The sequence below is a fragment of the Cinclus cinclus genome, chromosome 2 (genome assembly GCF_963662255.1).
Source record: "Cinclus cinclus chromosome 2, bCinCin1.1, whole genome shotgun sequence".
Lineage (NCBI taxonomy): Eukaryota > Metazoa > Chordata > Aves > Passeriformes > Cinclidae > Cinclus > Cinclus cinclus.
This window is the reverse complement of record NC_085047.1, coordinates 113,028,459-113,054,138: the sequence shown is the minus strand read 5'-3', so window position 1 is coordinate 113,054,138 and position 25,680 is coordinate 113,028,459. Positions and strand designations below refer to the sequence as shown.

The 25,680-nt window shown below is 40.8% G+C and overlaps 1 protein-coding gene across 1 annotated transcript in view; it reads left to right on the top strand.

The window, feature by feature from the left end:
* SLC37A1 (solute carrier family 37 member 1) overlaps positions 1–23,697 on the top strand; it is a 28,040-nt gene extending 4,343 nt beyond the window's left edge. The window contains exons 4-19 of the mRNA XM_062515206.1: positions 302–380; positions 1,194–1,329; positions 2,834–2,910; positions 4,680–4,846; positions 5,808–5,845; positions 10,289–10,372; positions 14,169–14,300; positions 15,886–15,976; positions 16,895–16,957; positions 17,826–17,911; positions 18,537–18,585; positions 19,362–19,435; positions 20,312–20,390; positions 20,941–21,038; positions 22,923–22,975; positions 23,617–23,697. Of these exons, the coding sequence (XP_062371190.1) occupies positions 302–380; positions 1,194–1,329; positions 2,834–2,910; positions 4,680–4,846; positions 5,808–5,845; positions 10,289–10,372; positions 14,169–14,300; positions 15,886–15,976; positions 16,895–16,957; positions 17,826–17,911; positions 18,537–18,585; positions 19,362–19,435; positions 20,312–20,390; positions 20,941–21,038; positions 22,923–22,975; positions 23,617–23,632 (1,322 nt within the window). The 3' untranslated portion in view covers positions 23,633–23,697. The remainder of the gene's footprint in view (positions 1–301; positions 381–1,193; positions 1,330–2,833; positions 2,911–4,679; positions 4,847–5,807; positions 5,846–10,288; positions 10,373–14,168; positions 14,301–15,885; positions 15,977–16,894; positions 16,958–17,825; positions 17,912–18,536; positions 18,586–19,361; positions 19,436–20,311; positions 20,391–20,940; positions 21,039–22,922; positions 22,976–23,616) is intronic.
* Positions 23,698–25,680: the final 1,983 nt, after the last annotated feature.

Here is a 25,680-nt window from a genome sequence, read left to right as displayed (position 1 = left end):
GCCTTATAAGAAAAGGGCACCTTGGTAAGAAGTGATGCTTCTTCTTTTCCAAAATGCTGTTTTAAATAAGGTAGAGTTTAGGATGAGCCTGACAATATTTTCCTAATATGTTAGAGGCAGAAGGGTATTTTTTTTTTTTGTTAAATAAAACATTGGCAAAATGTCTGCTGTAATCTAAATGTGCCTGTTGAAAATGGAATGTCAGTGCACATTCATGGACATTTTTCTTGTTATATGTGAAAATGGTTGGGAAGTAATTAGTACATTTAAAGTGATCATTTGTTTTGAAAATTATTCTTAGATAAGAGCAACTACAAACAGCTCCTGGGAGCGCTGGATTACTCATTTTTGTGTGCATATGCAGTTGGAATGTATTTAAGGTAAAACCCCACTCTCTTTACTGTTTATTTGTGAGGCTGTGTGACTTCTGTCATACTGTGCTTTGCTACTGCAGGGTTTCTGATGGAGAGTGAGAAACTGATTGCTGAGGGGAAAAAAAAAAGCCAACATGATTCTGAGCCCCAGTGGAATCAGTCTCTGATACATAGAAAGCTTTTTACCTGCACCAATCTTGACTGCCTTGAGCAGAAATGTTTTCCAGATTGAAGTCTGTCTTTTTTTCAGAGAACGTGAATCAATCAATCAGTCTCCAGTCAGTCTCCAAATTTCACTGACTGGATTAAAATTATTGTGCTGGCTTTCTTTAGTCAAAGAATGGGAGAAGACACCTCCTAAAAATAGTCCCAAACCCATCTTGAAGCATGCAGTCTTAGCTACTGTTTGGAGATGCTTCTTTTTATTGACTAAAGCCAGAACCTTCATGACATGAATCCTTAGCAAGGGAGACAAGTCTCACTTCAAATGGCTGGAGACAGATAATTTGGAAAATTATTTTGTAAGTAAATGACTTCCAGTGTGCTCCAGATGAATGTCTCCCTGAAAGATGGTTGTGCAGATGTCAGAACTTAGCAATTAATGAACTTGAAATGTTTTCTTGGGGCTTTTTTTTCCCCCCCCTGACGAGTGCTAAAAATTGTTCTTTTGCTGCTGCAAGGGCAGCCAGCAGTTACCAGTAGAGTTTCTCCTCAACCAGAATTGAACAACACAAAATATTCTTTATTTGTGAAGGCTTTTGGGGTGTGATCTCCATTTTTAATGATGGCTTTTCTCTTTATTTCCTCCCTTGTTGCAAGTGGACTCATCGGAGAGCGGCTGCCCATCCGGTACTATCTGACAGGGGGGATGCTCGCCAGTGGCCTCTTCACTGCCATGTTTGGATTGGGTTATTTCTATAATGTGCATAATCTGTGGTTTTACATAATGGCCCAGGTAGGCACAGTGTTAATTTAGACATTCACAGTTCCTCCCGTGGTGCTGTTTAGGGTAATACTGGAGGTTTTTCACTTGCACACAGTGATGGTCGTTGGGTGGGAGGATGTAGATGCTGGAATATCTTGTTGATGACAGGCAGAAGTGATAGTGTGGATACCCCCAGGCTTTATTTTTGAAAACTGGTGGGGTTTGGGTTTTTTTTGTTGTTGTTTTTTTTTTTAGTGGAAGAAATCTTTGAAAGCAAATTAATGTGTTTCACTCTGTGTTAAATCAGAGATCAGATCTTTGCAAAGTTAAATGCGGGTGAGTTTTAAAACAAGCATGTTTACTTCTGTCAGTCTGCCAAGACCTGAGTGACACATCCTGGCTTTCTCTGCAGGAAAATTCCATTTACACTGCTAATGATGAGCAGTCTCCCACACTGGTGTGGCTGGGAACAGGCAGCTTATATAACGAGATTCACTGTGGGAGATGTTTCAGAGCTCTGATCAGGTGTCACAAGAACATTTACTGTTGGCCTGAAATGGATTTTAGGTCAGCAGCAGGGTAGGGGTGGCCCTGGGGCCATTTTGAACAGGTCTGCACCTTGCACTGCTGCTTTCTGTGTTGTTGCAGTAACACTCTCACCTCTGGCATGGCAGTGAGCAAGGTGGCATGCAGAGATACTAACCTGGGCACAGCATTTTTGTAACCTTGTCACCAATAATCTGTCACTGCCCCCGTCCTCTGGCATCAGTCGTTTTCCAGGGAGGAAATTCTTCTTTCAGGGTTGAGCTGTCTCTGCCCCATGGGATGTGCTCAGTGAGCCCTGTAACTCAAGGGTGGTCTCACACCACCAGCCCCACTGGTTTTTGTTGGTTAGGGTGAGGTTGGTTTTTGTTGCATGTCCAAACGCTCATTGTACATGTGAGGTATTGTGATATTTGTGTTATGGTGCAGTTGTAGAGAGGGAGCTTTTTAGGAGTTGAGATGAGTTAAAGTTCTGTGCAATATGGAGGCTGAAATAGTTCTTACTTCACCCTGAATATACTAAATTAAATTCCTCCTCTCAGTTTATTTACAAATGTCTGTTAAGCATTCTAAAGTTACCCAGTCTCCCCTAAAGTTGTCTTTTTTTCTGCTTTATTTGATTGCAAACATGCTTTGCCATATGTTCAAGTTGAGATAAGTGTTATGCTGCTGCTTGAAGTGTGGGGAATTCACTTCTCTGTTCATCTCAGAGCAGTGTGGTTTTTGGTAAACATGTGACTGAATTACAGTATTCTGTGATTTAAATCATAAACTAATTATAGAGATGTAGGTAGAGGGAAGAATCTCTGCAAAGCTTTATAACTTATTTATTCCTGGGGGGAAAAATGCTCTCAAAACCCCCTACTAAATTTCTAAGTTTGAAGTATTTGTGCAGACTTCCTTTTCCCAATGCAACACTTAGCAGGAATTGTGTAGGAACCTGATTTATGACAGAGAGTGATTATTTGTTATTTTTTTTATATACTTTCAGATAGCTAATGGGTTGGTGCAAACCACTGGCTGGCCGAGTGTCGTTACATGTATTGGTAACTGGTTTGGAAAAGGAAGGTAAATGATTCATAATCCAAAGGTTTGGAAGTACAGATCAGTACATTCTGGGCTGTGATATTGTACTCTATTTAAATGTCTTTCTTAGGCTTCTCTGGGGATTTTTTGGGAGATGAAACAAAGCAGTTAGAATTTTCAGAGGAGCTTCCTTTGTTACGCTGCTTAATTTATATATGGGCTTGGAACTGTCTCCCTCATGTCAAAACAGTGTTCTGTGGTAGCTCTTTTTTCAGATGAATTATTTCAGAATGGTATTAGAATAATTCTTGCAAATATAAACAGTCTAAAACTGCTCTTAGTAAAGGCTCTTATTATGTCACTTCAATGTGAAATTTCCTGTGTTTTCATTTGTGTTTCCAAACAGTTGTCAAGGTATAACTGTAAAAAATACATTTGTGTGATGGCCTTTATTCTAACACACTTACATAAACTTTAAAATTTAATTTAGAAGACAAAATGCATATGGCAACTGATTTAACCTTTCTTTCATCACCTTCTTTAAATCATCTGCTTGTTTTTTTTATCTTAATCCTGCACAGAGATCACTCATGATGTTTATTTTGTCACACCATACAGTAATTTTCCTTAAATTTTGCAAGAGCTGCATGCTAAACCTACTGGCTCTGATAATAGTTGATGCATGTAGCATATAATAATGCTACTGTGGTAGCATGTCCTTTGTATATGTAGAGCATTATTGTTAATCAGTTACAGAGAAGGATGTATTGAAATTCATTAATTGATTTTTGTATAAACCACAGGATAGTTAAGAAGATGTGGCCTCAATCTAATTTTCCATTAGGAAATGCAGAGAATGTTAACTGTCATATAATGCTGAACAAGGCTGGGGAGTCTCTGCAAAACAAGTACATTTATTCAGGCTTTGCTTTGTGAAAAAGCAACATCCTTTAGTTTTAGGATGCTACACAGTGGGCTGGTGACCAGGGTTCTGGTTTAAATGTCAGTGACCTGGTCCTTGTTTTCATTCTGCTGTAATTCCATGAAGACCTCTTAGATCTTGTCTTCAGGCCATGGAAAAGATTTGGGTTTGTTCAAGTTGAGCTGCTCCAGATAAAATCCTGCTGAAGGCAAGGCAGTTTTCCCATGACTTAAAGGGAAAAAAAAAATCCCTTCTGTCATGACTTCAGTGGGATTTTTGTGCTTTACCTTAGCTCAGATGGACCTGATGTGCATTAGCTCTTATCTGGGATTTCCAGGCAGGCAGGAACCTGATGTGTCTTAGCCAAGCTTGTGCACATGTCATCTTCTACCAGAGCCCAGCAAGTCCAGAATGGGGTCAAAAAATGCTGAATTTTCTCCACATACCCTGTACAGTTTGTTTTCTTCTGCATGACAAATCTGACATGTCTTGAAAGCATCAGATTATCAGTGCAATGTGTTTGCAGGAGGTTTTTTGTTCCCAAAAGCATCAGACTTGGTGTCCACATGCTACACAACATCAGCATGTTTGTTCTAATCAAAGAACTACCCAGAAAAATGCAAGCCCTAGTGGTGTTTTTAAATGCCAGTAAGGGCAGAATAAATTCTGTCATGCACAGAGTATTTACAACAGTTTCATTAATACTTAGGTGCCTTGAAATTGCCAGATGGAGACTGTAGCATAAATAAATGATCAGTTAAAGAACCATAAGATATATTTCACTGATACCACAAATGCACAGCCATTTTGATGCACTTTTCTCAAGAGATTAATGCTTATAATGAATGTTTGTGGGTTTTGTTTTGGTTTGTTTTTTTTTTTTATGCAGGAGAGGTTTGATCATGGGAGTCTGGAATTCACACACTTCAGTGGGGAATATCCTGGGATCCTTGATTGCTGCTTACTGGGTGTCCACGTGCTGGGGTCTCTCCTTTGTGGTGCCTGGGGTCGTCGTGGCTGTCATGGGGGTTGTTTGTTTCCTGTTCCTTATTGAACGTGAGTGCTTCCCTGGGACACAGCCATGGAGGGCTCACATTCCTCAAGCTGTGCCCAAACTTGGAGAGCTTCTTCCCAGAACACCTGGTGGAGAAGAGCCTGTGTGCCTTCAGAGAGCTTATCCTGTCAGAATTACTGAGGTGGGAAAAGCCCTCCAAGGTCATCAAGTCCAACTTTGCCCGATGTCCACCTTGTGGACACACAGCCCAGGGCACTGTGTGCCACTTCCAGACCTTCTCTGGACACCTCCATGGGGTCTCTACCCCATCCCTGAGCAGCCCATTCCAGTATTGAACAACCCTTTCCATGGGGAAATTCCTGCTGCTGTCCCAGCTGAGCCTGCCCTGGCCCAGCCCGAGGCCATTCCCTCTGCTCCTATCCCTGCTCCCTGGAGCAGAGCCTGAACCCCCCCTCCCTGCCCCTCCTGTTAGGGAATTATAGACAGAAATAAAATACCCCTGAGCTTCCTTTTCTCCAGGCTGAGCCCCCTCAGGCTGTTCCTCATCTGGTTTGTGCCCCAGACCCCCTCCCCAGCTCCCCTGGCAGTGACACTTGAGCATTCAGCCCACGGTGCTGTCATTAGCTCCCTGTGCTCATCATGGTTTCAGTGTATTGAGCAGGAGGTCCCACCTGGCTGCAGTGCATAGTCTGTGCTGCCATCCACCCTCTGTGCTATGAATTACAGGAGGCAGCTGATGGAGCAGGTTTTGACACTTTAAAGAGGAAAGCCCTGTCCTGTCCCTATGCAGACTCAGAGGTGCAAATGCTTGGTTTACTATAACTGTCCTGTCTCAGGGAGTAAATTTTGGCCCCTATGCCTAAAATTCTGTAACTAACTGGACTGGCAGAGTAGCACTTTTTATCTGTGCTGTCAGTTTATTGTTTCTCTATTTGAAAGTGTTTTAAGAGATCTTTCTTAGTCTTGTTTTCACTATTAGTTATGTGCGGTATTTTATTTCAGATCCTAAAGATGTCAGTTGCTCCTGCACACCATCCAGTGTAAGTGAATGCATTTCCTTCTTGTGATTTTTGTCTCCTAATAGACACATTTATTGAGATGGTTCTGTGAATCAGATTGTCTGTGTGGCTCTTTGTGCCAGGCTGATCCTATGCTTGAGGCAATGATTGGTCTTCTGTGCTTCACTGCTAAACCAGGAGCTTATAAAGCAAATGAATCAAGACGTGAATTAATTTGTTTTAAATAAATCTTTGGATCCGTTGATCTTACAGTAAACCAAGTAAAAACTGTTCATCCCTTTTCTTTGCTTTTTTCTTGAGTTTTCATACTTTTCTTCAGTCTTAGGGTGTTTTGTGTGCTCAAAATTAAGTATTTTAGAAAGTTGTGTCAGTGGTGGAAAGATTTCCCTAAGAAATCCCAAGTTACGGTGAGAGATGATTCCTTTTCTGCCTCGTGATACTGTGAACCCAAGAGGAGGATGGAATGGAATTTCATCCATTCCAAATTCCAAATGGAATTGGAGAAAAGTAAAAAGCAAGGAAAGGCAACAAAGAGAGCATTAGGAGCACCAGCTGTGTTTAACCTCTCATAATAGAATGTCATTCCTGGCCCAGTTTTGTTCAGGATTGTGCTCACAGGTTGGTCTTGGTTCATGTTCCCTGAGACTCTGCTCTGTGTTTGTCTCTACTGCAGCCAAAATCTGGAGCAGTTCTTGCTCCAGGCTCCCAGGAGCCCTTGGGCCATCAGTTTTGCCACATTTCCAAGTATTTTTTTTTTTATTTTTTTTTTTTTAATATCAGAGGGGATTAGCAGAGCAGGCCATGAGGTTTCCCATGTCTGAGGGCACATCAGGGCTGTTGGTGAATGTCCCAGGGAAATCCCATGTGGAAATGGTCTGTACATGTGGATTCATGGGAACTCTGCATTTTCCTTGTCAGTCTCACAGGTTGATTGTACAGGGTTTATTGCTCTTTTTTTGCCACCTGATGTTTTCAGATAGATGGAGTTTTGCATTTTAAATGCTCTTCACTAGGGACTGAATGCAACTTTACTGGACTCTGTTCTCTCTTCTTTACCAGTTACTGGTTTTTATCTCTTCATATGAAGCACTTCTAATAAAGTTTCTGAATGCTTTTGATGGTCTGTGGAACTCCTGTTCTTAACCTTATTCCTGTTAGACAAGGTGGCCTCACACTGTGCTGTGTACTTTTCATTTATTTCTCTTTCATTCCTTAGGAATAACTTGTGTAAAAGTCTGAGAGCATTTTAAGTGACTCTCATTGCCTGCTTTTCAGAGTTCCATTTTCCTTAGCTTTTATGTAGTTCAGAACATAGTTTTAACAGAGAATACCCCATATTTTCCATATTTGATGGAAATAAACATTTGTTTCAAATACACTTTAACTGGAAAGCATAACTAAAGAGCTCTGCACAGTATGTTGCTGCTACGTCTCAGTGAGCTGCTGTGGAAAATTCTGGCATGGAATATCTATTTACCATGATATTTTTAACAAAGATTTAGTATTCTAGGAGCTATTTCCCCCCAGTTGCAGAAGAGGGAGGAGCATTTGACTCAGTCTTCACTAGTACAGCAGCAGAGTCACTGCTCCAGTGACTCTCACTGTGTGAGATGCATTTGACCTTCTGTTTCCCTGGAAACCTCACTGTGCAGAGCAAAAAGCATCACTTTCTCCTTCCCTTTTCTCATTTCACATCTGGAAATCTGGGAGGAGTTTATAACAGGGCTTCCCCACTTGCCTTGGGCCCTTCTCACATTGAGATTTGCCTTGGTCTGGGGAGTTTTATGTCATTGGTACTGCTCAAATACTTCAGTCCTGAGTGGTCTGCAAGGATTATAAACCCTCGTGGAAGGGACTCACAGCTTCTGTTCATGAAATTCCTCAATTTCCTTAGAAATTGAGGAAATTAATTGGGTAAGAGTTCAAGATGTCCAGATGTAAATGTGGTGATGACAGTTTCTGACTGTGAAGAAAAGTGAGTGCTAATTGAAGGGAGGTTCATGTAATAAAATAGGGAAAAAGTATTTCATCTGTGTTGTACAAGGGATAGAATTTGGCAGTTGTAAAATGCTTGCTGTCTTTTATTTTTTTGTTTGTTTGTTTGGTCATTCTGGTAACAACCTGAGCAACCTGATGTGCTTAAGTAGTTAGAAATTTAATTTTTTTTTTTTTTGAGGCATTAAAGTACACACTTGCTTTTCTCATAAAGCTGTGGCAGGTAATTTTGGCCAGATGTCCTGGGTAGGTGCAGGCAGCTCTGCTGGCTGGTGCTGAAAACTAAATCTCATCGTGGAAGAATGAGGCCAGTTAAATTTAAGCACCACTGAAATAAATGCTCAGCAGGAGGGAAGGACTTAGGGTTTATATTAAGATTCAGAGATTGCAGTCCTCTCTGTGTGATGTCACTGTCTTGGATGAATTTGGTCTACTGTTTATTTGCAGCGTGGTCGTGAGCCCAATATTTCCACAGAGTTTGTAGTGGTGAGTAATCTGATTTCATTGAGTTGTCCAAAACCACAGATGGAGAGTCAGGCACAGAGCCTTGAGTGTGTGGTTCTTTCTCTTTATTCTCTGGTTTCCTGGGCTGTGCTTCTCTTGCCTGAATTCATCTTGGCTCTGATTTTACCCATCTGAAATTTGTTTCCAAATAAATACTTGAGGACAATAAAGTGCTTTTAAATGCTGGCATTGGAGGCTTAATCTTGACTTTCTGAAGGGCTGTACCTGTGATAAATGCAAGTGACAAGTCAGTGGGTTTTATTCAGAATTGCTGCACTTCCTTTATGAAAGTTAAAGAGGAGACTTAACTTCCCCCTCCCCCCCCCCCCCTTTGGGAAATGTGATTTAGAACTAGTTTTATTACTTCTCATCTTTTCTTCCTGTGGCATTTTTCCCCCCCCCATAGTTACATCATGTTCATACAAACCTGCCTTTGTACTCTAGGAACTTCCTTTGCCTCAACTTTACATTGTCAGAAGACTTCCTTCCCTTAAACTCCTGTTGCAAAGTGCTTGTGTATTCAAAAATTGCCAGGCTGCAATTTTTATCTCCTGAAAAGGAGGAGGAAGTCCAAGTATTAAATGTGCAGCCTCTCAGTCTAGTCCTTTTCCTTAGACGTTTCTTCCTTACCACAGCAAATCTAACTTTTTGACAGTCAAATGAAAAAGTCATTCATTTTTCCTCTGCTGAGCTGCTGATTAAAAATGTAGATGACTTGTCTCTAGGTGATGGATTTCCTTCCCTGTGGGTTCATGTAAATCACATTTTTGACAAGAGCCAGATTTTCTTTAAGATAAAACTTAAAAATCTGTTTTGTCAGACCCTGGGGGCTTAAGTGTTGTTGGTTTATTTTGAGGAATGAGTGTCCAAGACTGCTTGTGCCTTAGCTCAATACTGAGCTGCAGAAATATCACAGTTTATCCTCAAAAGTATTTCTTTATTTTCAGAAGGATTTGATTGATGAAGGGCAATTTATCTAAAAATACTGAAGTACATACTGTTGATTTTTTTGGGGGGGTAAGAATTACCCAGTGACTGATTTTGAGCTGGATTGTTCAGTAAGGATTTGCATTCTTTTTTTTATTTGTGCTGGTGAGCTTGAGGAGGGGGTTACTGGGGGCAGAGGTTGTGGGGGGTTTTTATTGTTTTATCTTGTTTGGGTTTTTTTTAAATGTGGCATCCAGTTTGTGATTAGACACTTCAACATCTCATCCCTGAAGAATACACAGTGCTTCTTTTGGACTTAGCAACAGGTTGTCCATAGTTGACTGCAAGTCTTCTTTAGAGATGTATATTTAATTCAGCACACAAATCTGAATGTCCCTGGTAAATCTTTTTAGACTAAAGATCCCAGAATTTCCAGTGAATGCAGTTTGGTGTGAACTTACTCAGGAATGTACTTGTTAATAAGTAATGATAAAAAGCCTGTCCATCTGGTGCCTGAAATGTAGCTTTTTGTCTAATTTTTTTTCTTCTGCAACTTGCTGGTGCTCAGACTTCTCATCAATACTCCTGTCCAGAAGAACACAGTGCATTTACAGGCTAAAAGAATACAGTGTTGTAGAATATAAGCTAAAGGGATGAACTTCTCTCTTAAAGGGATTAGGAAAATGAAAAATTGAGATTTTCATGAAACAAATCAACTTCTGTTGATTCTAGAATCATCTGCTTAAGATCAGAAAATTGACTTTGTAATGTCAGTAAGTTCAGTAAAGAAAAAGGAGCTAAAGGTGTTGAGAGGGGCATGACTATGCTCTGAATTCAACTTCTGTATAATACCAGTGTGAAATCAGCCTTCAGATCAATTTGTGAGTGCATTTTATGTCCATTGCCATAGGTCTGTGTTAGAACTCGAAAATCTCAAAACAATCATCATCAAATTAAATTTGGTCATCAAATTAAAGATGCTCCAGTTGAGGTTATGTTTATGTTAAAGTGCACAAAAATTTTGTATTCTTTTTTTAGAGTTCTAAAACCTTCCTGAATGGTGCCTCTCGGTGCAGAATCCAGATGCCAACCTTAAATGCTAAGGAAAATGGCAAATCTCAGGTAAAATATAAAATATTGCTGTAAAATAGCATAGAAGACTTCTTAAGGCTCACATGAATCATTTGCAGTTTGTAAAGACTGCTTCTCTTTTTATGGTGCTGAAATCTGCTTCCATCTTCACACACAAATGTAACTTCAGATGAGGAACTAAGCATTACCTGCCATAAATAATGCAAACTGAGCTGTAGGAGATGGCAGTGCTTGCTCAATGGTTTTTTATTTTTGTGATCTTGACACAATTCCATCAAAAATAATGCACTGCAAAATACTTTAAAGACAGCCCACTTGAAATATTTAAATTATGCATATTGTGTCCTGTCCTTGCAGTCTCACTTCTCTCTCTTTTCCTTTCAAAAGCTGTCTGTACTTACAGGATTATATGTGGAGATGGGAAGTTCTAAATATACACAATTATTCACAAAAGTCTTGCTTTAAAACTCATAACCATAAGGGCTGCTGTTTCTCACTAGAAAATGAATTCTGGACTTGCCCATTTTGTGGGCAAAAAAAAAAAAATTATCTTGTGATGGACATGAACTGAAAATTTGCATTTGAAATTTTGTGTTTGTATTCAGGACACTTGGCACACTGTATCCTGAGAGGATAACTTTTTTTTTAAAACTTCTTTCAGACTTTTCCAGGAAAATAGGAACTTCCTGGTCTCTTTATCCTTTGCCCATAGAATAACAATGAGCATTCACAGGGTGGAATAATCAGTGTTGATAAAAAAGTTTTGAAATTTTTGCTAAGGAAACACTTCAATACAGCTAAAACTCTCTCTGTACTGAGTTTATTATTTTTGTTTTGAGCTGCCCAACAAGAATCTCCAGCTCAGAAACCATTTGTCAGTGTTATTTCACAACCAGCTGGAAGGTAAGGGGAGATGTAAGAATATCAGCAGGTGTCTTTAGACAAGATGGAATTTACAGAATAAATTCTTTTTAATTTATGGAAGAAAGGGTGGTGAGAAAGGGTGGATGTCCCATCCCTGGAAGTGTCCAAAGCCAGGCTGGATGGGGCTTGGAGCAACCTGGGATAGGGGAAGGGGGTTGGAATTGGATGATCTTCAAGTCCTTTCCAGCCCCAGCCAATCTGTGATTCTAAATCACGATGACAAAGCTAAAAAAACCCACATAAATCAGCAATCAGTGGACAGAGATTTCTTTTCTAATTCTGCTGGTGCCTCTGCTACCACCCTGTGAAGGGTGTGCCTAGCATAGCGTGAGGAAAAAGTGCCCCTCTCCCACTGCCTGATGTCCTTTGGGAGCAGGACAGAGGGACAGCACAGACAGTGAACCTGGGGGAATTGCTGGCACTCCTGGGAATATCCCCCCCCTTCTCTCTCCACCCTGCCAGCTGGGGTATGTCTGTAATACAGAGCCTTAACAAGGTTTAAAAAGAAACAAATAAAATCATTAGAACCCTTTCTTTGTCGTGCTTTGGGGCTTCCTGATTTTCTGCCAGTGACAGAAGAAGATCTTTTTCCTGTCAGAGCCAAGCTGAACATCTTCCCCTTTTTACAGGAGTTGTGTTGCAGTTGTTTGGAGCCGATTTTCACAGGCAGCTTTTGAGCCTCTACAAACAGCAGATGTTTTGCATTTATGGGTTGGTCTCCAGGCACACTGGAATGGCAGCTTTGACTGGGTTTTCATTGACCTCTGCAATTTCTGTAGAAAGGAAACAAATACTCAGGATCTGCAGTGATTGAAAGCAGAATGTGGTTTTGGCTGCGTGACCCGAATACCTCTGTGCTCATTGCTGCTTATGTTAGGTTGGCCTCTTAAAAATGGCACAAAACTGTGGGATATTGAATCCTTCCCCAGAGATCAAGAGCGTGCCATATGCCTAATCATGCTCTGAGACAAGCTGGCAAGGCTGTACAACATCATCTCTGCCAAGCAAACTGCTGGGTTTATTTATCCTTTAGCTGTGTGCAGCATAAAAACCCCCAAATCATCAACAAAAGTGTCCAGTATGAGTTTAAATAAGTTATTTGGACTTTGGTCACCTCTACTGCAATATTTACCCACTCTTTTAAAACAGATTTAGAGCTGCTTGTCTAAGAATTGAGCAGTGTTGCCTCAGCCAGTGCTGGCTGAGTTTCCTGTGCTGATTGTGCAGGAGATACTCAGACACCATCTAGACTATCTATTCACTGCTTAAACCTGTCTTTTTTTCCCTCTTTTTCTTCTCATTAAAATAAAAAATAATCAATAGCTTATGGTTTGAATCGGTGCTGTTAAAATAGTTCAAGTTTTGTAGGTGTTCCAGTAATACAGAAGAGAAATATTTTTTTATGATGATGGGGTGACTCTTGGGCCATGACATAGGTTTGCAGTACCGTGTCACATATCCCTAGATATTTTTTCTGTCTCCTGATTAATTCTTTATCACGAGCCCAGACACTCAGCATAGTTTTAGAAGCTGCCACGCAGCACCCAAAATTCTAGACATGATTGTTAGATGGGGTGCAGGATTTACAGGAGTCCAATGTCAGGTCCAAATGGTTCCCTGGTGCCTCCTCCTAAATTACAGTCTTTAAAAACAGGAGTTATTTAGAATCACTGCATGTAAAATAGCAGAATTGAATTTTTCCAGCACTTTTTTTTTCCTTCCCCCATCAGCTTAGCAAATATTAATCAAGGTTTTTATTTTTGCAATAAGCACTGGAAATGGAACAGCCTGCTGTTATATCCTTTCTAGCCCATGGTCAAATGTATATTTGAGGCTTAATTCTTCATTGAGGCTTTGTTCAGATGTTGAAGAATTAGGAGAAAGGAGACTGTGTGTAGAATACATAACTAGGAAAAGTACAGAGCTTGGTAAAGCCTCTCAGCAAGCAGGTGAAAGTGAGGATAGCTGCATCCCATCCTTTTTCCAAGTTGGAAAATAAGTACTGAGGTCTATTTATACCTGATTTTTTTTTGCTGTGTACAGCTGTAAGATGTAAATTTCCAGTTCTATTCTGAGAGTTCACTTCAGTCTGGTAGAGGATTAAAAATAACATAAACCCTCCTGGCTACACTGGGATGGCTTGTTCTTCTGGGGTGTCAACTTGCTCCACAAGTATTCTTAGCAGCCAGTGGAACTGTTGGAATAAAATCCTTCCTAGTACTAGAAAAGAACTCAGAATTCACAACTTAGGCAATGCTGGTGAACTCCAGGCTTTTGTAATTTGGGGATTGCAATGCTAAAATGGAACAGGTTTGAAAAAAAGTAAGTGATTGCTTAACATAAAGCACTTTCTGTCCATAATTGTTGTGGAAAGATGGCCTGTACTTAGATCAGTCAGTAAGATGATGTTACAGAGTCTGGAAAACAGACTTAGTATTTGTACAGAAAGAAGACAAAACATGATTTTATACAGAAATATATCCTTGTAGAAATTCCTTGTACACAATGTGTTGTAGGACTCAGTAGCTTGTCAGCTTTAATTAGACCAAGTTTGTGTAGTGGGGTGAGGGAATATTAGAAACTGTTTTATTCCACTGGATATACTCTTTAATATGTGCGGGTTTTGCAACTTGAAATTGTTCTTCAATAGAACAGAAACTTGATTTCTGATGGACTGTATGCCGTCAGATCTGGCAACCAGATACCACCTGATATTCTGAATATAGACTCTGCTCTGTCTGTATGCTCTGGATAGCCACACCAAGACATTTTTAAAAGCTGCAACTTCCTGTGATAAAATAGGTACTTGTTTTTAAAAACTATTCTGGAACTGCTTGATTTCTTGATACATATTTTGTTTCTTTGTTTTCTCTCTCTCATCTGTTGGTGGGGGACGTTGCAGGATCCAGAGGTGCAGCATTTACTCACTGACAGCGAGAGCTGCAGCGTGTCCCTGAGCTCCAGCACTGTGGCCACTGGGGAAGGAAGGCATGGGACATCAGCCATCAGCTTCCTTGGGGCCCTGAAGATACCTGTGAGTGCCTGTGCTGCTCCTCTTAAGAATTAAGTTTTACCTCAAAATTCATATTTCCATAAAGTTCCAGGTGGAGCAGTAGTGGATGTTAACTTTGCATCCCAGTCTTGAAATGTGGGGGACTTTGGGCTTGATTTATTTGGAGGAAAGGAGGCTGAGAGGGGATCTCATTGGTCCCTGCAGCTTCCTCAAGAGGGCAGGTGGAGAGAGAGCTGCTGATCTCTCTCTGCTAATGTTCAGGAGGCATTTGGATAATGACTTTGTCAGCTTGTGCTGGTCCTGAAGGGGTCTGGCAGTTGGACAGGGTGGTTGCTGTAGGTCCCTCCTGACTGAAATAGTTAATTCTGTCCTAAAGTCTGTTCTAAAAGTTGACTGAACCTAATGACATGCAGTTGTTAAGGGTGGAATAGCAAACTGAGTCCATAAGCATTTCTGTGTGCCAGAACTTCCTTCTGTTGCTCCTCTTTTTGTGTTCTTCAGCGTTGTTTTCAAAAGCTTTGATATTAAAATCTCTTGTCTGAGAGGTTTCAGGCAGCCCAAACATTTGGACTGCTGGTAGAGGAAAGGAAGATTCCTTGAGGTCAGAACCTGTTATTTTTGATTGTCTTCTCAACCTGAAGCCTGCATGCAGAAGTAGGATCATTTGCAGATTGATTTGGACCACATGTAGAATATTTTAAAAATTCTGCACCCTACAACTGTATTCCTGTGTACCTTCTCATAGTGTTCAGTCTGGTCCTCAAGTGTTCTTTGTGTTGCAAAGTGGAAGTAGTGGGTAAAATATTGCTGCTGCTGCCACCTGGAATCTCTGAAAGCCTGTGCTATTTGTCCTGCCTGCTGTTGGGAAGGGTCACAGCTGCATGTGGAGTGTGTGTGCTGTACCTCAGGATAATTGCAGCCCTCCATACCAGGGATTTGAGAAATCTGATTTCAAACAAGAAGCTATCAGATAGTGAAGGGAATGAAGATGGGTTAATTTGGCAGTTCAGTTGCAGCTCTGTGCAGTAAATGCACTTTTATGTGCTCAGCAGGAGAGAGCATGGAGCAAGGTAGAGCTTTAAGCAGGTCATTGCTCAGTCTGTAATGTGCTCTTACCACATTCTGATCTGAACTGTGTCAGACTGTTTTACTGGCTTTTTACAGAGCTGAACAATGAGGGAGAAACCTTGAACCCATCTGCAGGAAGGAGATAAAGAGCACAAAAAGATACCAGTTCCTCTGGAACACACTCCAAACCTGCTATAATGCTGTATAGCAACTTTGTTTAAGGGAAGCAAGTGATGCAGGTGTCCCAAACAGTATAAAATCCTTCACATTCATTTCTGTGTTCTCTGCTCAGGTTATTCAGTACCATTTTAGTGTTCTCTATTCAGGCAGTTCTGTACAATTGAAAGGAAACATGTGAGTGAAATACCACAGTCTGCTCAGAGTGCAAGCTTTGTGCTCTCAGGGCAAGAATGCTTCTTGGGAATTCTTGAGAGAAAAAGAAAAGCCTAAATGCTTCCTAGAAACCATTTTCATAATGGTCTCTGAAAGTAAATAGCTCTGTCAAGATACTAACTCCCTGTTTTCATTATTCTCTCAGGGAGTTGTGGAGTTCTCCCTTTGTCTCTTGTTTGCAAAGCTGGTGAGCTACACTTTCCTCTTCTGGCTTCCCCTCTACATCACAAATGTAGGTGAGTATTACAGGAAAGGTGTATACAGAATTATGGCTACAGAGTCTCTGCAAATACGAGCTTGGAATAAATAAGAAAATAAACATCACTTCTGCAAGAGGCTTTCTCTGCTGCAGTAGCAGGGGAGTTGTAAGTCACCAAGCAGGTTTATTAATTCAGTGTAATGAGAGGGTGTTTTCAAAACAAACAGAAGTGTCTGGTTTATTTTCAGTAATTCCAGGCATAAATGCTGTTTCTTTGGCTCTTGCAAACAAATCAAAAAGTTTTACTTTCTAACAATATTTTTCATGATTGAAGTGTCCTATTAAAACACATAACAAAATTATGTGAACTTCCTTATCTCTTCAGTACTGATGTTTTGATTTTTTTAATACTTTTAGAGGGCAAGATGGACCAACTTTTTAGCAAGGTCTGTTGCAGTAGGAGAAGGGGTAATGATTTTAGACTAAAAGAGGGAAGATTTAGACTAGATATAAAGAAAAAAATTTTGTAGTGAGGGTGCTGAAATGCTGCAACAGGCTGCCCATAGAACCTGTGTATCCCTTACTCCTGGAAACATTCGAGCTCAGGCTGGATGGAGCTCTGAGCAACCTGATCTAATTGAAAATGTCCCTGACAATGGCAGAGGGGTTGGACTGGATGGCCTTTAAAGATCCCTTCCAGCCCAGACCATTCTGTAGTTCTGTGATTACAGAAGTGGTGAAATGTCTCTTCCAGTGAGAGTAATTGCATTCAGAAGTCTGTATTGCTGAATACCATCTTTTGTTCTTATTTCTTTTACACAATGTCACGTTATTGTGGCTTATTCCGAATAAAGAGTTCTGCTGTAAGATGCCTTTGCCCTGGCATTACAAGGCTGCTGGGATTTCCGTGTTTTATAGTCCAGAAATGAGACAAATGCTTTGCTTCTCTCACCAGAGCATCTTGATGCCAAAAGAGCTGGGGACCTTTCTACACTGTTTGATGTGGGTGGGATCTTTGGTAAGTTTTAATGTTATTTCACTCTTGATCACACCACTTCAGGAAGGGCTCTGGTATTCACAGCTTGCATCTTTTATAGTTCATAGTCATTATTTCTACTGAAGAAGAGTAGCAGTAAAGGTACTGAGTACAGTAAAGGTACTGAGCTGAGAGTTGTGTTGAAAAGTGAAAATCTAGTAGAATACCTTCACAGCCAGTGATGCTGTCCAGTACAGACTGGAATAGTCAAATCATGGAATCTTTTATCTCCATCAGCTCTGGTCCATGAGTCTTGGTCACCACCCATCAAAAGACTTCTTTTTGTCAGTCTAACTGATGAGAACTGTCCCTGTTTGTTCAGTGGTGTGGATTTCGTGGACACAAAGGTTCATGGCCACAGGTGTTTTGGTTTATGTCTTGATGCCTTATAAAACTGTATGTGATAAAATGGGGAGATCATAATAATGATGACTAAGCTATTCCTTTATCATTTTCAAGGTGACCACTGAATAAATTTTCATGCCAGTGCAGACAGTTTGGTTTGTTTCCCTGGTTGCAATGGGACATGGACAGAGAACCAAGTTTTCTATTGCATGTAAGGTGTTAAGAGACCAGTGAGTGGATACCACAACTCCAGCAGTAGGGCCACGTGGCACCTAGTAAAAGGCTTTTTGCCTTGGATATTTGGAATAAATAACGAGGAGGACCAGTTGTCTGCTTCTGTTGTTTTCAGGTCAAAACTGGCTGGGTTAATGAGGATGTTGCTGTGTGAATTGTGTAACTAAGCAGTAAAAGCCATTTTTTTCTATTCTGTTTCATTAACTTAAACTGATGTCTTTTGTGCAGAACTCACACTGAATGTTTTCCTCACACGTATGTGTTCTTTCAGGTGGGATTTTGGCAGGTCTCATTTCAGACAGGCTGGAGAAGAGAGCATCCACCTGCGGAATGATGTTGCTGCTTGCAGCACCCACAGTAAGAGCCTGCCCCTGTCTTCCTGCCATGGCTGAGGCTGTGACACCATTCCCTGGACAGTTCTGCAGGCAGCATCTCCCAGCCTGGATGTAAAGAGTCCAGGCCAGATTAAAAACTGGCATGAAAAGTTGAGCAAGTATAGATATTGGGGTAAACAAGCTAACATGCAAACGAGTCTAATGTATTTTTTGTTGCAGAATATGTGGGAAGTTTCACTCTCTTGTAACATGTGATACTCAGTTGTTAGCCAGAATTTTACTTGCTCAAAGGCTAAAATTTCTGAGCTGTAACTGTTGGAAAACCAGCAAATGAACATGAGGGAGACATTTTTATTTTATTTTTTCATGAGTTGTAGTCTGTGCTGTGTTGAAGCTGCAGTTGGAGAGTTTAAAATTGAGTGGTCTCATAACACAGCCCTTCCTTCTGAAAGGACATAGAGGAATGGGATCCTACCCCTTATCTCCTTTCTGTGTCCAGTCAAACAATCCTTCTAAAAGGATTTAGTAAAACCTGGAACTTTCATGTAATGCCAAGTAAGATACCTTGTAGATAACATGGGGCAAATGGGGAGCCCAGGATTAGGCTATATGTTGGTATTCTGAGTGCTTGTTTATTCTCTTTACAGCTATACATGTTCTCTGCAGTCAGTAAAATGGGCCTTGAGGCTACTGTAGGTGAGTATTTTTAAATTACTCTGTCTAGCTTTCTATGAACTTCATATTTATGACCTTTGATGCTCTTTCCCTTTTTTGCCTTTGTTTTTTATTTTATCTTTTCCTTAGAGGAGGAAGTACAGAATCAAATTCCTTACATTTGGTCTTGCAGGCTTTTTACAGGTTGAAGTGGGAAGGTAGGAAATGAGTAAGTGGTGGCAAGAGAGCAGATTTAGTTAATAGCATTAGTCTTTCTGGAGCTAGTTATGTCAGCACAGGCTTTTTTATATCCATTGTTCCAAATGTCAGAGGTGTTTAAATATTGCCTGTAGCTCTTTTGACAGCAGCATTAACATGCTTATCAAACCAGAAATGAAAACATGAGTGCTGGCAGTGGTGTCTCACCCATCTAAAAGCCTCGTTCACTTTTAGGGGTCTCTGGTGCTGTACAAGGAGAGAAGGGACTTGTGGTTGTATCTCGTGAGCAATCCCTGCCCTCATGGCCAGTTTGGTCAAATACTCCCCTTTCTGTGACCTACCAGGATCAGTAAAGACCCTGGGAAGTGCTTTTTGTCTCAGCCCCACCTTCTGGTACATTTGAGAACTCACATCATGGAGTAAGCATTGAAAAGAGACAGGAATAGATGTTTTCTTTCTTTCCCAATTCTGTATTGGGTCAGGGAAGCCAAGGAAGGATTAAACCACTTGGGAACATAGGCTGTGATGTCTCCTGTTATGGTGAACATTTTTCCATGCAACTCATGTTTTCCTTTTTTTTTTTTTTTAACTTGGAACAGTGATGCTGCTTATCAGTGGTGCCCTGGTGAATGGCCCTTACGCCCTGATCACCACTGCTGTCTCTGCTGACTTGGTGAGTTTGTCTTCCCCTGTGATATTTGGCTCCAGAGAGAGCCCTATGACTTCTGCAGGGTCACCAGGGAAGGGGCTGCATTGTCCCAAAGCAAAGGAGAAAGGAGCTGGAAAGGCAGTGCTGAGCTCAGCCCCTGAGATTTGTGTTATGTTTTGTGTTTTAGTATGAATGAGTTCCATGCTTGTGAGAGGCTTCTAAATTATTCTTGACCACTCACAAGACTGTGGGTGACAGCCCAGATTGAATCTGAAGGTTGCATGCAAAGTCAGACCTCTGTACAAGTGCCTTGCCCCTTTTATAGATTGCATTTTTAAATGATTGGAGGAGCTGTACCTGTTAGAGACATGAGCTGGTGATTTAATTCCCATCAGAAAGCTATATCTGGCACAGATCTTCACAGAAGTAAAGGTATGTGAAAATAACAAGTCCAGCTGCCAGCACTTTCAGCAGGATCAGGTCAGCCAAGTCACAAATGCCATGTGAAAACATTAACATTGCTCAGTAGGGAGACTTTGGAAGTTTGTTTTCTAATGTGTTGGTTTTTTAGGGCATCAAGCAAGAGGCGAAAGTCCTCTTATTGTCTTAAATGCAGAAATGTTTTAAATACAAGAAAATGAGCAGGGCAGAAATCTCCAGGCATCCTCTGGAGCCCTGTCCCTGGCCTAGAGGTGTTGGCAGGACCAAGGTGACCACCAGGCAATGCCCATTTCATCCTTAGCCTTGGTCAGGGGGCTGACGCTGCAAGGTGCTTGAGGCATCTCCTGCACACAGATCCCATGTGGAGGGGTGGGAGATGGATGGTGCTCTCAGGGCTTTCTCAGAGCTCAGGATGGGTCTGATCCACCTCTTTGTTTATTATGTGCTCTGTCCCTGCAGGGAACCCATAAAAGCCTGAAAGGGAATGCAAGAGCCTTGTCCACAGTGACGGCGATCATCGATGGGACAGGGTCTGTGGGTAAGCCAAGGCCACCTGCCCCAGCTGCAACAGGCTGAAACAAAGCACTTTGGAGAAACTGGGCTCTGCAGGTCACATTTTACCAGGGCTCAGAGCAGTTTTGGAAATGAGGAATAGCACAAGCTTCACCTGAAACCTTCTGAAACCCTCCTACCTGAACAGGGAAGGAGAGAGGGGGATCACTGATACTGAGCACAGACAGCAAAAGGAGATGGCACTGGATTGTCCTGGGATCAGGGATATTTTATTTATGCCCTCCATGTGGAAGGGAAAACTAAATGAAATTCAGCTCAGTACTGGATGAGCATTTTGTTGAACCAAAGGCAGATGTTTATCACATGTCTAAGACTTCCAGCTTCCCATCTGTACCATTCATGTTTTGCACTTCCTGGGACTTTATAATTTATCAGGTAATACTGAGCTAACTAGGTGGAAAAATTGATACCCTAATTCAGAATAACTACATTTCAGTACAGTAAATCTTACATTGCACAGTTCTGACAGTATATAATACAAAATACCAAAGTGTAATTCCAATATTATATTTTAGGTGCAGCTTTGGGGCCTCTCCTGGCTGGCCTTATTTCCCCTTCTGGTTGGAACAACGTGTTCTACATGCTCATGGTGGCAGATGCATGTGCCTTGCTAGTAAGTCTAAAAATTTAGATGATGTGTATTTCCTCTGTGCTAAATTATCCCAAAATGAAAATTGTCCTTTTGCTATTTCAATATTGTGTTGTATTAGGCTTCCAGTGGTGTAGGAGATTTTCAGTCTAACAGCAAATTTGCTTATTTTGAAATTCTCATCTAATTTTAATCAGAAGTGCAAATCACTTCTGATACACTTCAATTCCTGAGCAGAATGTTCATTTTCAGCTCAATTTCAATTCCCAGCTGTTAATTGCTGGCTGAGCACCTTAGAGCAGGCATAATTGCAAGTAAATCTTTATATTCAGACCTAGAAGTTGCCTGAGATTCCACTCATGGAAGAATCACTTCTGTTTTCTTTAAAGCCAGTTTATGAAAGACATAAAAAATGTTTTCCTGCATTGCTGTGTCACCAAAATCTCCCTGATAATGAACTTGTTGAAAGTTAATACATCACATTTTCCAGATGGGACCTGAAACAGCTGTACTAAGTTAGATGAAGAGTGGTAATCCTGGCTTTTGACAGTAACCAGGAGCAGATATTTAGGGGGAAAAAAGAACACACAGGTGGTGGCTTGGTCCAAAGCCCTGAGCTCTGGGCTGCTGCAGAGGAACTGAGAGTGTCAGACCATTCCCTTCCTGACACAAGAAAATCAGAAAGCCTTTCAGTTTCAACTGAGGCTTTTTTTCCTAAATTCAACTTTAAAAGTAATTTTCTAATTCAATTTTAAAAGTAATTTTTTTCATGGTTAGGAGTAATTCTCTGGAAATTAAATAAATAAATTAGGTAAGTTAATAGCTGAAGTGTGTTGCCACTGGTAGTCAGCAGCTTTATCCACAGCAGCAAGTCCTGGTTTGTGCTGGTTTCAGTATTTGGTATTTCATGCTGCAGAGTGGGGCTTGGGAAGTTGTCATATTTTTCCTAGATAAAGCTCTCATTTTTCTCTTACAGTTATTGATTCAAATGCAAAATTGCCACATTTCTTAGCAGAATCAATTAAAACGCCTTTGCAAAGCTCTGGGTTTGATAGGTTTGAGTCTGAAGTTGTAATAAATCCTTTTTTTTTTTTAATAACTGTTCTGCTTTTCCTGGTTTTTGCAGTGCAGCATATGGATATCTGTGTTCAAATGTTATTTTTCCAAGAAATACTAACATTGGAAGGGGCCTTAGCCTCCTATGTGGCATTCAGTCCTGTCATGCTCAGCCACCTCTGTGCCTCTGAAAATGTTTAACCTCTTAAAACATTCGTGCTTAAAACAGTGAGCAGACTTACATTTATATTAGTGACATTCTGAGAATAACACAACCTGAAACAGTGAGGAACCCTGAAAGCTCCAATTCTGTCAGTAATGTACATGAGAACCTTCAAATTGAATTTGTAAAATCACTTTTCCTGCTACTATCTCAATAATCCTTTTAAAGTGTACTTGGAAGCCCTGATGCTGCACAGATAAGCAAATGTGACTCTCTGTGCTCACCTTGACTAATTGTGGGATTAAAGCTTTTCAGACACAGACATGTTTTTGCATATAGCAGATAAAATACCTCCATGCTCCAAAATCTTTGACACGTTTTTTTTGAAGCCTCGGGGTCCCTCTGCTGGTTTCTTTACACGTTTGCTGGTAAAGTAACCAGAAAACCACTGTGGTTTTTATAAAGAAATTGACCTCTCTGATGCAAAAAGGAAATTATTTTCTTTTTGCCTGCTTATTGTGAAAGCTCCTCTTCCAAACATTACTGAGCATGTGTAAATCTTATTTTTTTTTAAACTGAGTTCAGCATTACGGAGTAATGTTTCAAATAAGAAACTCTCCAAATAACAATAAATAACTCTTCCTCTTGTTTGGATGATGCTACAGGAGATTTTGTCATTGTTTTTGCAGCTCTTACTCCGTCTTATCCAGAAGGAACTTCAGTGTCATGCAGATCACACCCTGTAAGTGTTTTGTATGGCTGCTGCTCTTTAATTTGAAAACACATTTCTAAGCCTTCCATATATTTATGACTGTAAATGATCATTAAGGTCGGAAAATACCTCCAAGATCAATTCCAACTTTTGTCCCATTAATACCTGAATGTAGAGCGGGCATGTTAAGGTTTGTGTATCTCCATTTCCATCTGGTTTAATTCTGCTTCAAAACAGTAACCTTAGTTTGATGTTTTCAAGCCATAGACATTTTCCTTTAGAAGATCTTCTTTTGAAAAATATCTGAGAGCACACCTCTGTCAAAGTCTCTTGTTTGTGGGTTTTCTTTCCCAAATATTCAGTCCTCCATGGGTTTAATTGTGCAGGTGGAGAATTGCCTGCCCTGTGTTTAATAATAATTTAAAATGTAACTTTTTCCAAAAGTTCTCCTTAAAGAAAAGGGTCACTCTGAATTCATAGTATTTTGAATTGAGGAAAAAATTTCCATTGAATCAATACACAAAATCTAAATTGAGCTCCTTGATTGTAGAATTTTGGAGAAGTAAGATGGAGAGAATAGAAAAATACACAGCAGGGGCAGAATCCTGCCTTCTGGTGTCTGTTCTGCCTCACAGCTCAGCTTTTCCTGCCTGCTTGCTCCTCTTCCCCAGGTTCAAAGAGCACTGAGCTATGAGACCAGAGCTGGGATAAGGAGTGTGCCAATGGATGGAGCTCTTCCCTGAAAACCAAACACCTTTTTCTGTATTTGAAGAGTCTCAGTGTGGTGAAGAGCCTTGCAGGTTTACTGGGAGCAGCTGGTAAATCCCTGAAGCTCTGATTTTTGCACATGAATAAGTACCTCAGGATGGCAACTGTTCACCAGATGAAAAGATGGGGACTTGGGGAAGGTTTCAGCAGCACGCCTCAACTGAGCCAAAGAGAAATACCAAGTGCCTTTTTTATTTCTTTTGATAGGATGTTTTTAATTGAAGCTATGAACTTGATTTTTTTATTTTTTTTTTTTTTGCCAAAAATCAAGGCAAAACTAGAGCAGGAGGAAGTTGAAATTTTAGCAGTCTGTGAGTGACTGTCCCAGTGTCAGTGAGCAAAGTATGTGTCTCTTATGTCATCTTGTGTCCACTGGGAGCATCACTTTATAGAGGACAATATCAGCTGGTTATTAAGATGTGCTGCTGCTAGTATTGGAAGCTGCTCAGACAATAATCACCCCTCTGTATTATTAATTTTTAGCTACAGTACCACTTTCCCAAGGACAGCATCCAGCCTTTTGGTACGTTATAAAATAGAATTTACTCTTGCTGTGTACTGCAATTAGCAGTTTTCACTGATCCTCTGGATGGATGTTAGTCCTCCATTAGGATTATGCAAAAAAAAAAAAACAAAAAGAGTGCAACAAAAAACAGTTTGAGTCAGAACTTCCAGTGGGGGCTTTAATGATTTTTTCAGGGCATTATAAACCAGTTGTGCAAACGTCAAGGAATTGTGCTGCTCTGCTAGGCTGGGCTGACATGAGAGGGCTTTCTTTGGGGTGGCAGAGAGCTGTGAGCTGTGCTGTGCTGCAGCACCACAGGACTGAGCAGGTGGAGCTGCTTTGGTGCCCACTGGCCCAGGGATCTCTGCTGGGTTTCAGTGCTGGTGTGTGCACATGGAAGTCATCGTCAGATCTGGGCTTTAATATCCAGAAATCTCTCTCAAGTGGCTCTGGGTTTCAGATTTGGAGCCAAAATATCAGAGAAGAAAAATTACCTGTGTGGGTGGTAGTTTGTAAGAGAACATTTGAGTACCTTGTGCTACCCAGAAAATAGATGGTTTAATGTCTTCAGAACATATCATTTCTTTGTACAGCTGTCTGCTTTGCAAACAGAATGTTTCTGTGATTTTCTTTTTTTAAGATGTACACAGTGAAAATATTTTTTTTTGTATGGGGTGTTTAGATCATGAAGATAAGGTAATTTAAACTTTGTGTCCTTAACTGTATTTATTAAAGCTCTAGGCCTTTGTCTTGCTCTATGCTCTTAAGTTTTGTGAGACAGTGCAAGAGTCTATACACTTGATTAGCAAAACACTTTAAAAGCCCTGCGAAATATTAATGAATGTCCCATCAGCTACTGGTAACACTTAATTTCCAGGGCTGTTTTGTACCTCCTCAGTCTCTGAGTTGTGTCACTGGTTTGATCCAGCACGTGCTTCATGCTTGACCTGAACAGTGTCAGAATGAGCTCATTTTTCACTGTTTTGCTGAGCAGAGCTGCAGGGATAGCCTCAAACCCACAGGGACTTAGGGAAGGTTCCAGGTCCTTGCAGGGAGCTCTAGGAGGGTCCTGAGCCTGCACTCACCTGGCTGGAAGGTTGACCTCACACATTTTGAGTAAACCAGGGGGAAATACTCGATATGTGAACTCAAAAGTCTGTGCTCTGTTTGGGCTGTGGTTAAATGTAACAGAATTGTGAAGCAATATTCCTTGAAAGGATTTCCATCCTCCTGGAATGGGAAACTGCTCCTGGAATGTCAAACTGCTCCTCACTCAATCAGGCTGATCCTGGGGCACTGCTGAAACAGTCTCTGATGGGGCAAAAATAACATTGCAACCCCAAAAAAGCAGTGTTGGCACAACTTCAGTGCCTGTGTGGGGAGGGAGAGATGGATGGAGGACCACTTTAGCTGGAGATTCCAATCCCTTTCCCCAAAAATGGGTGTAGAGCTTTATACTGGT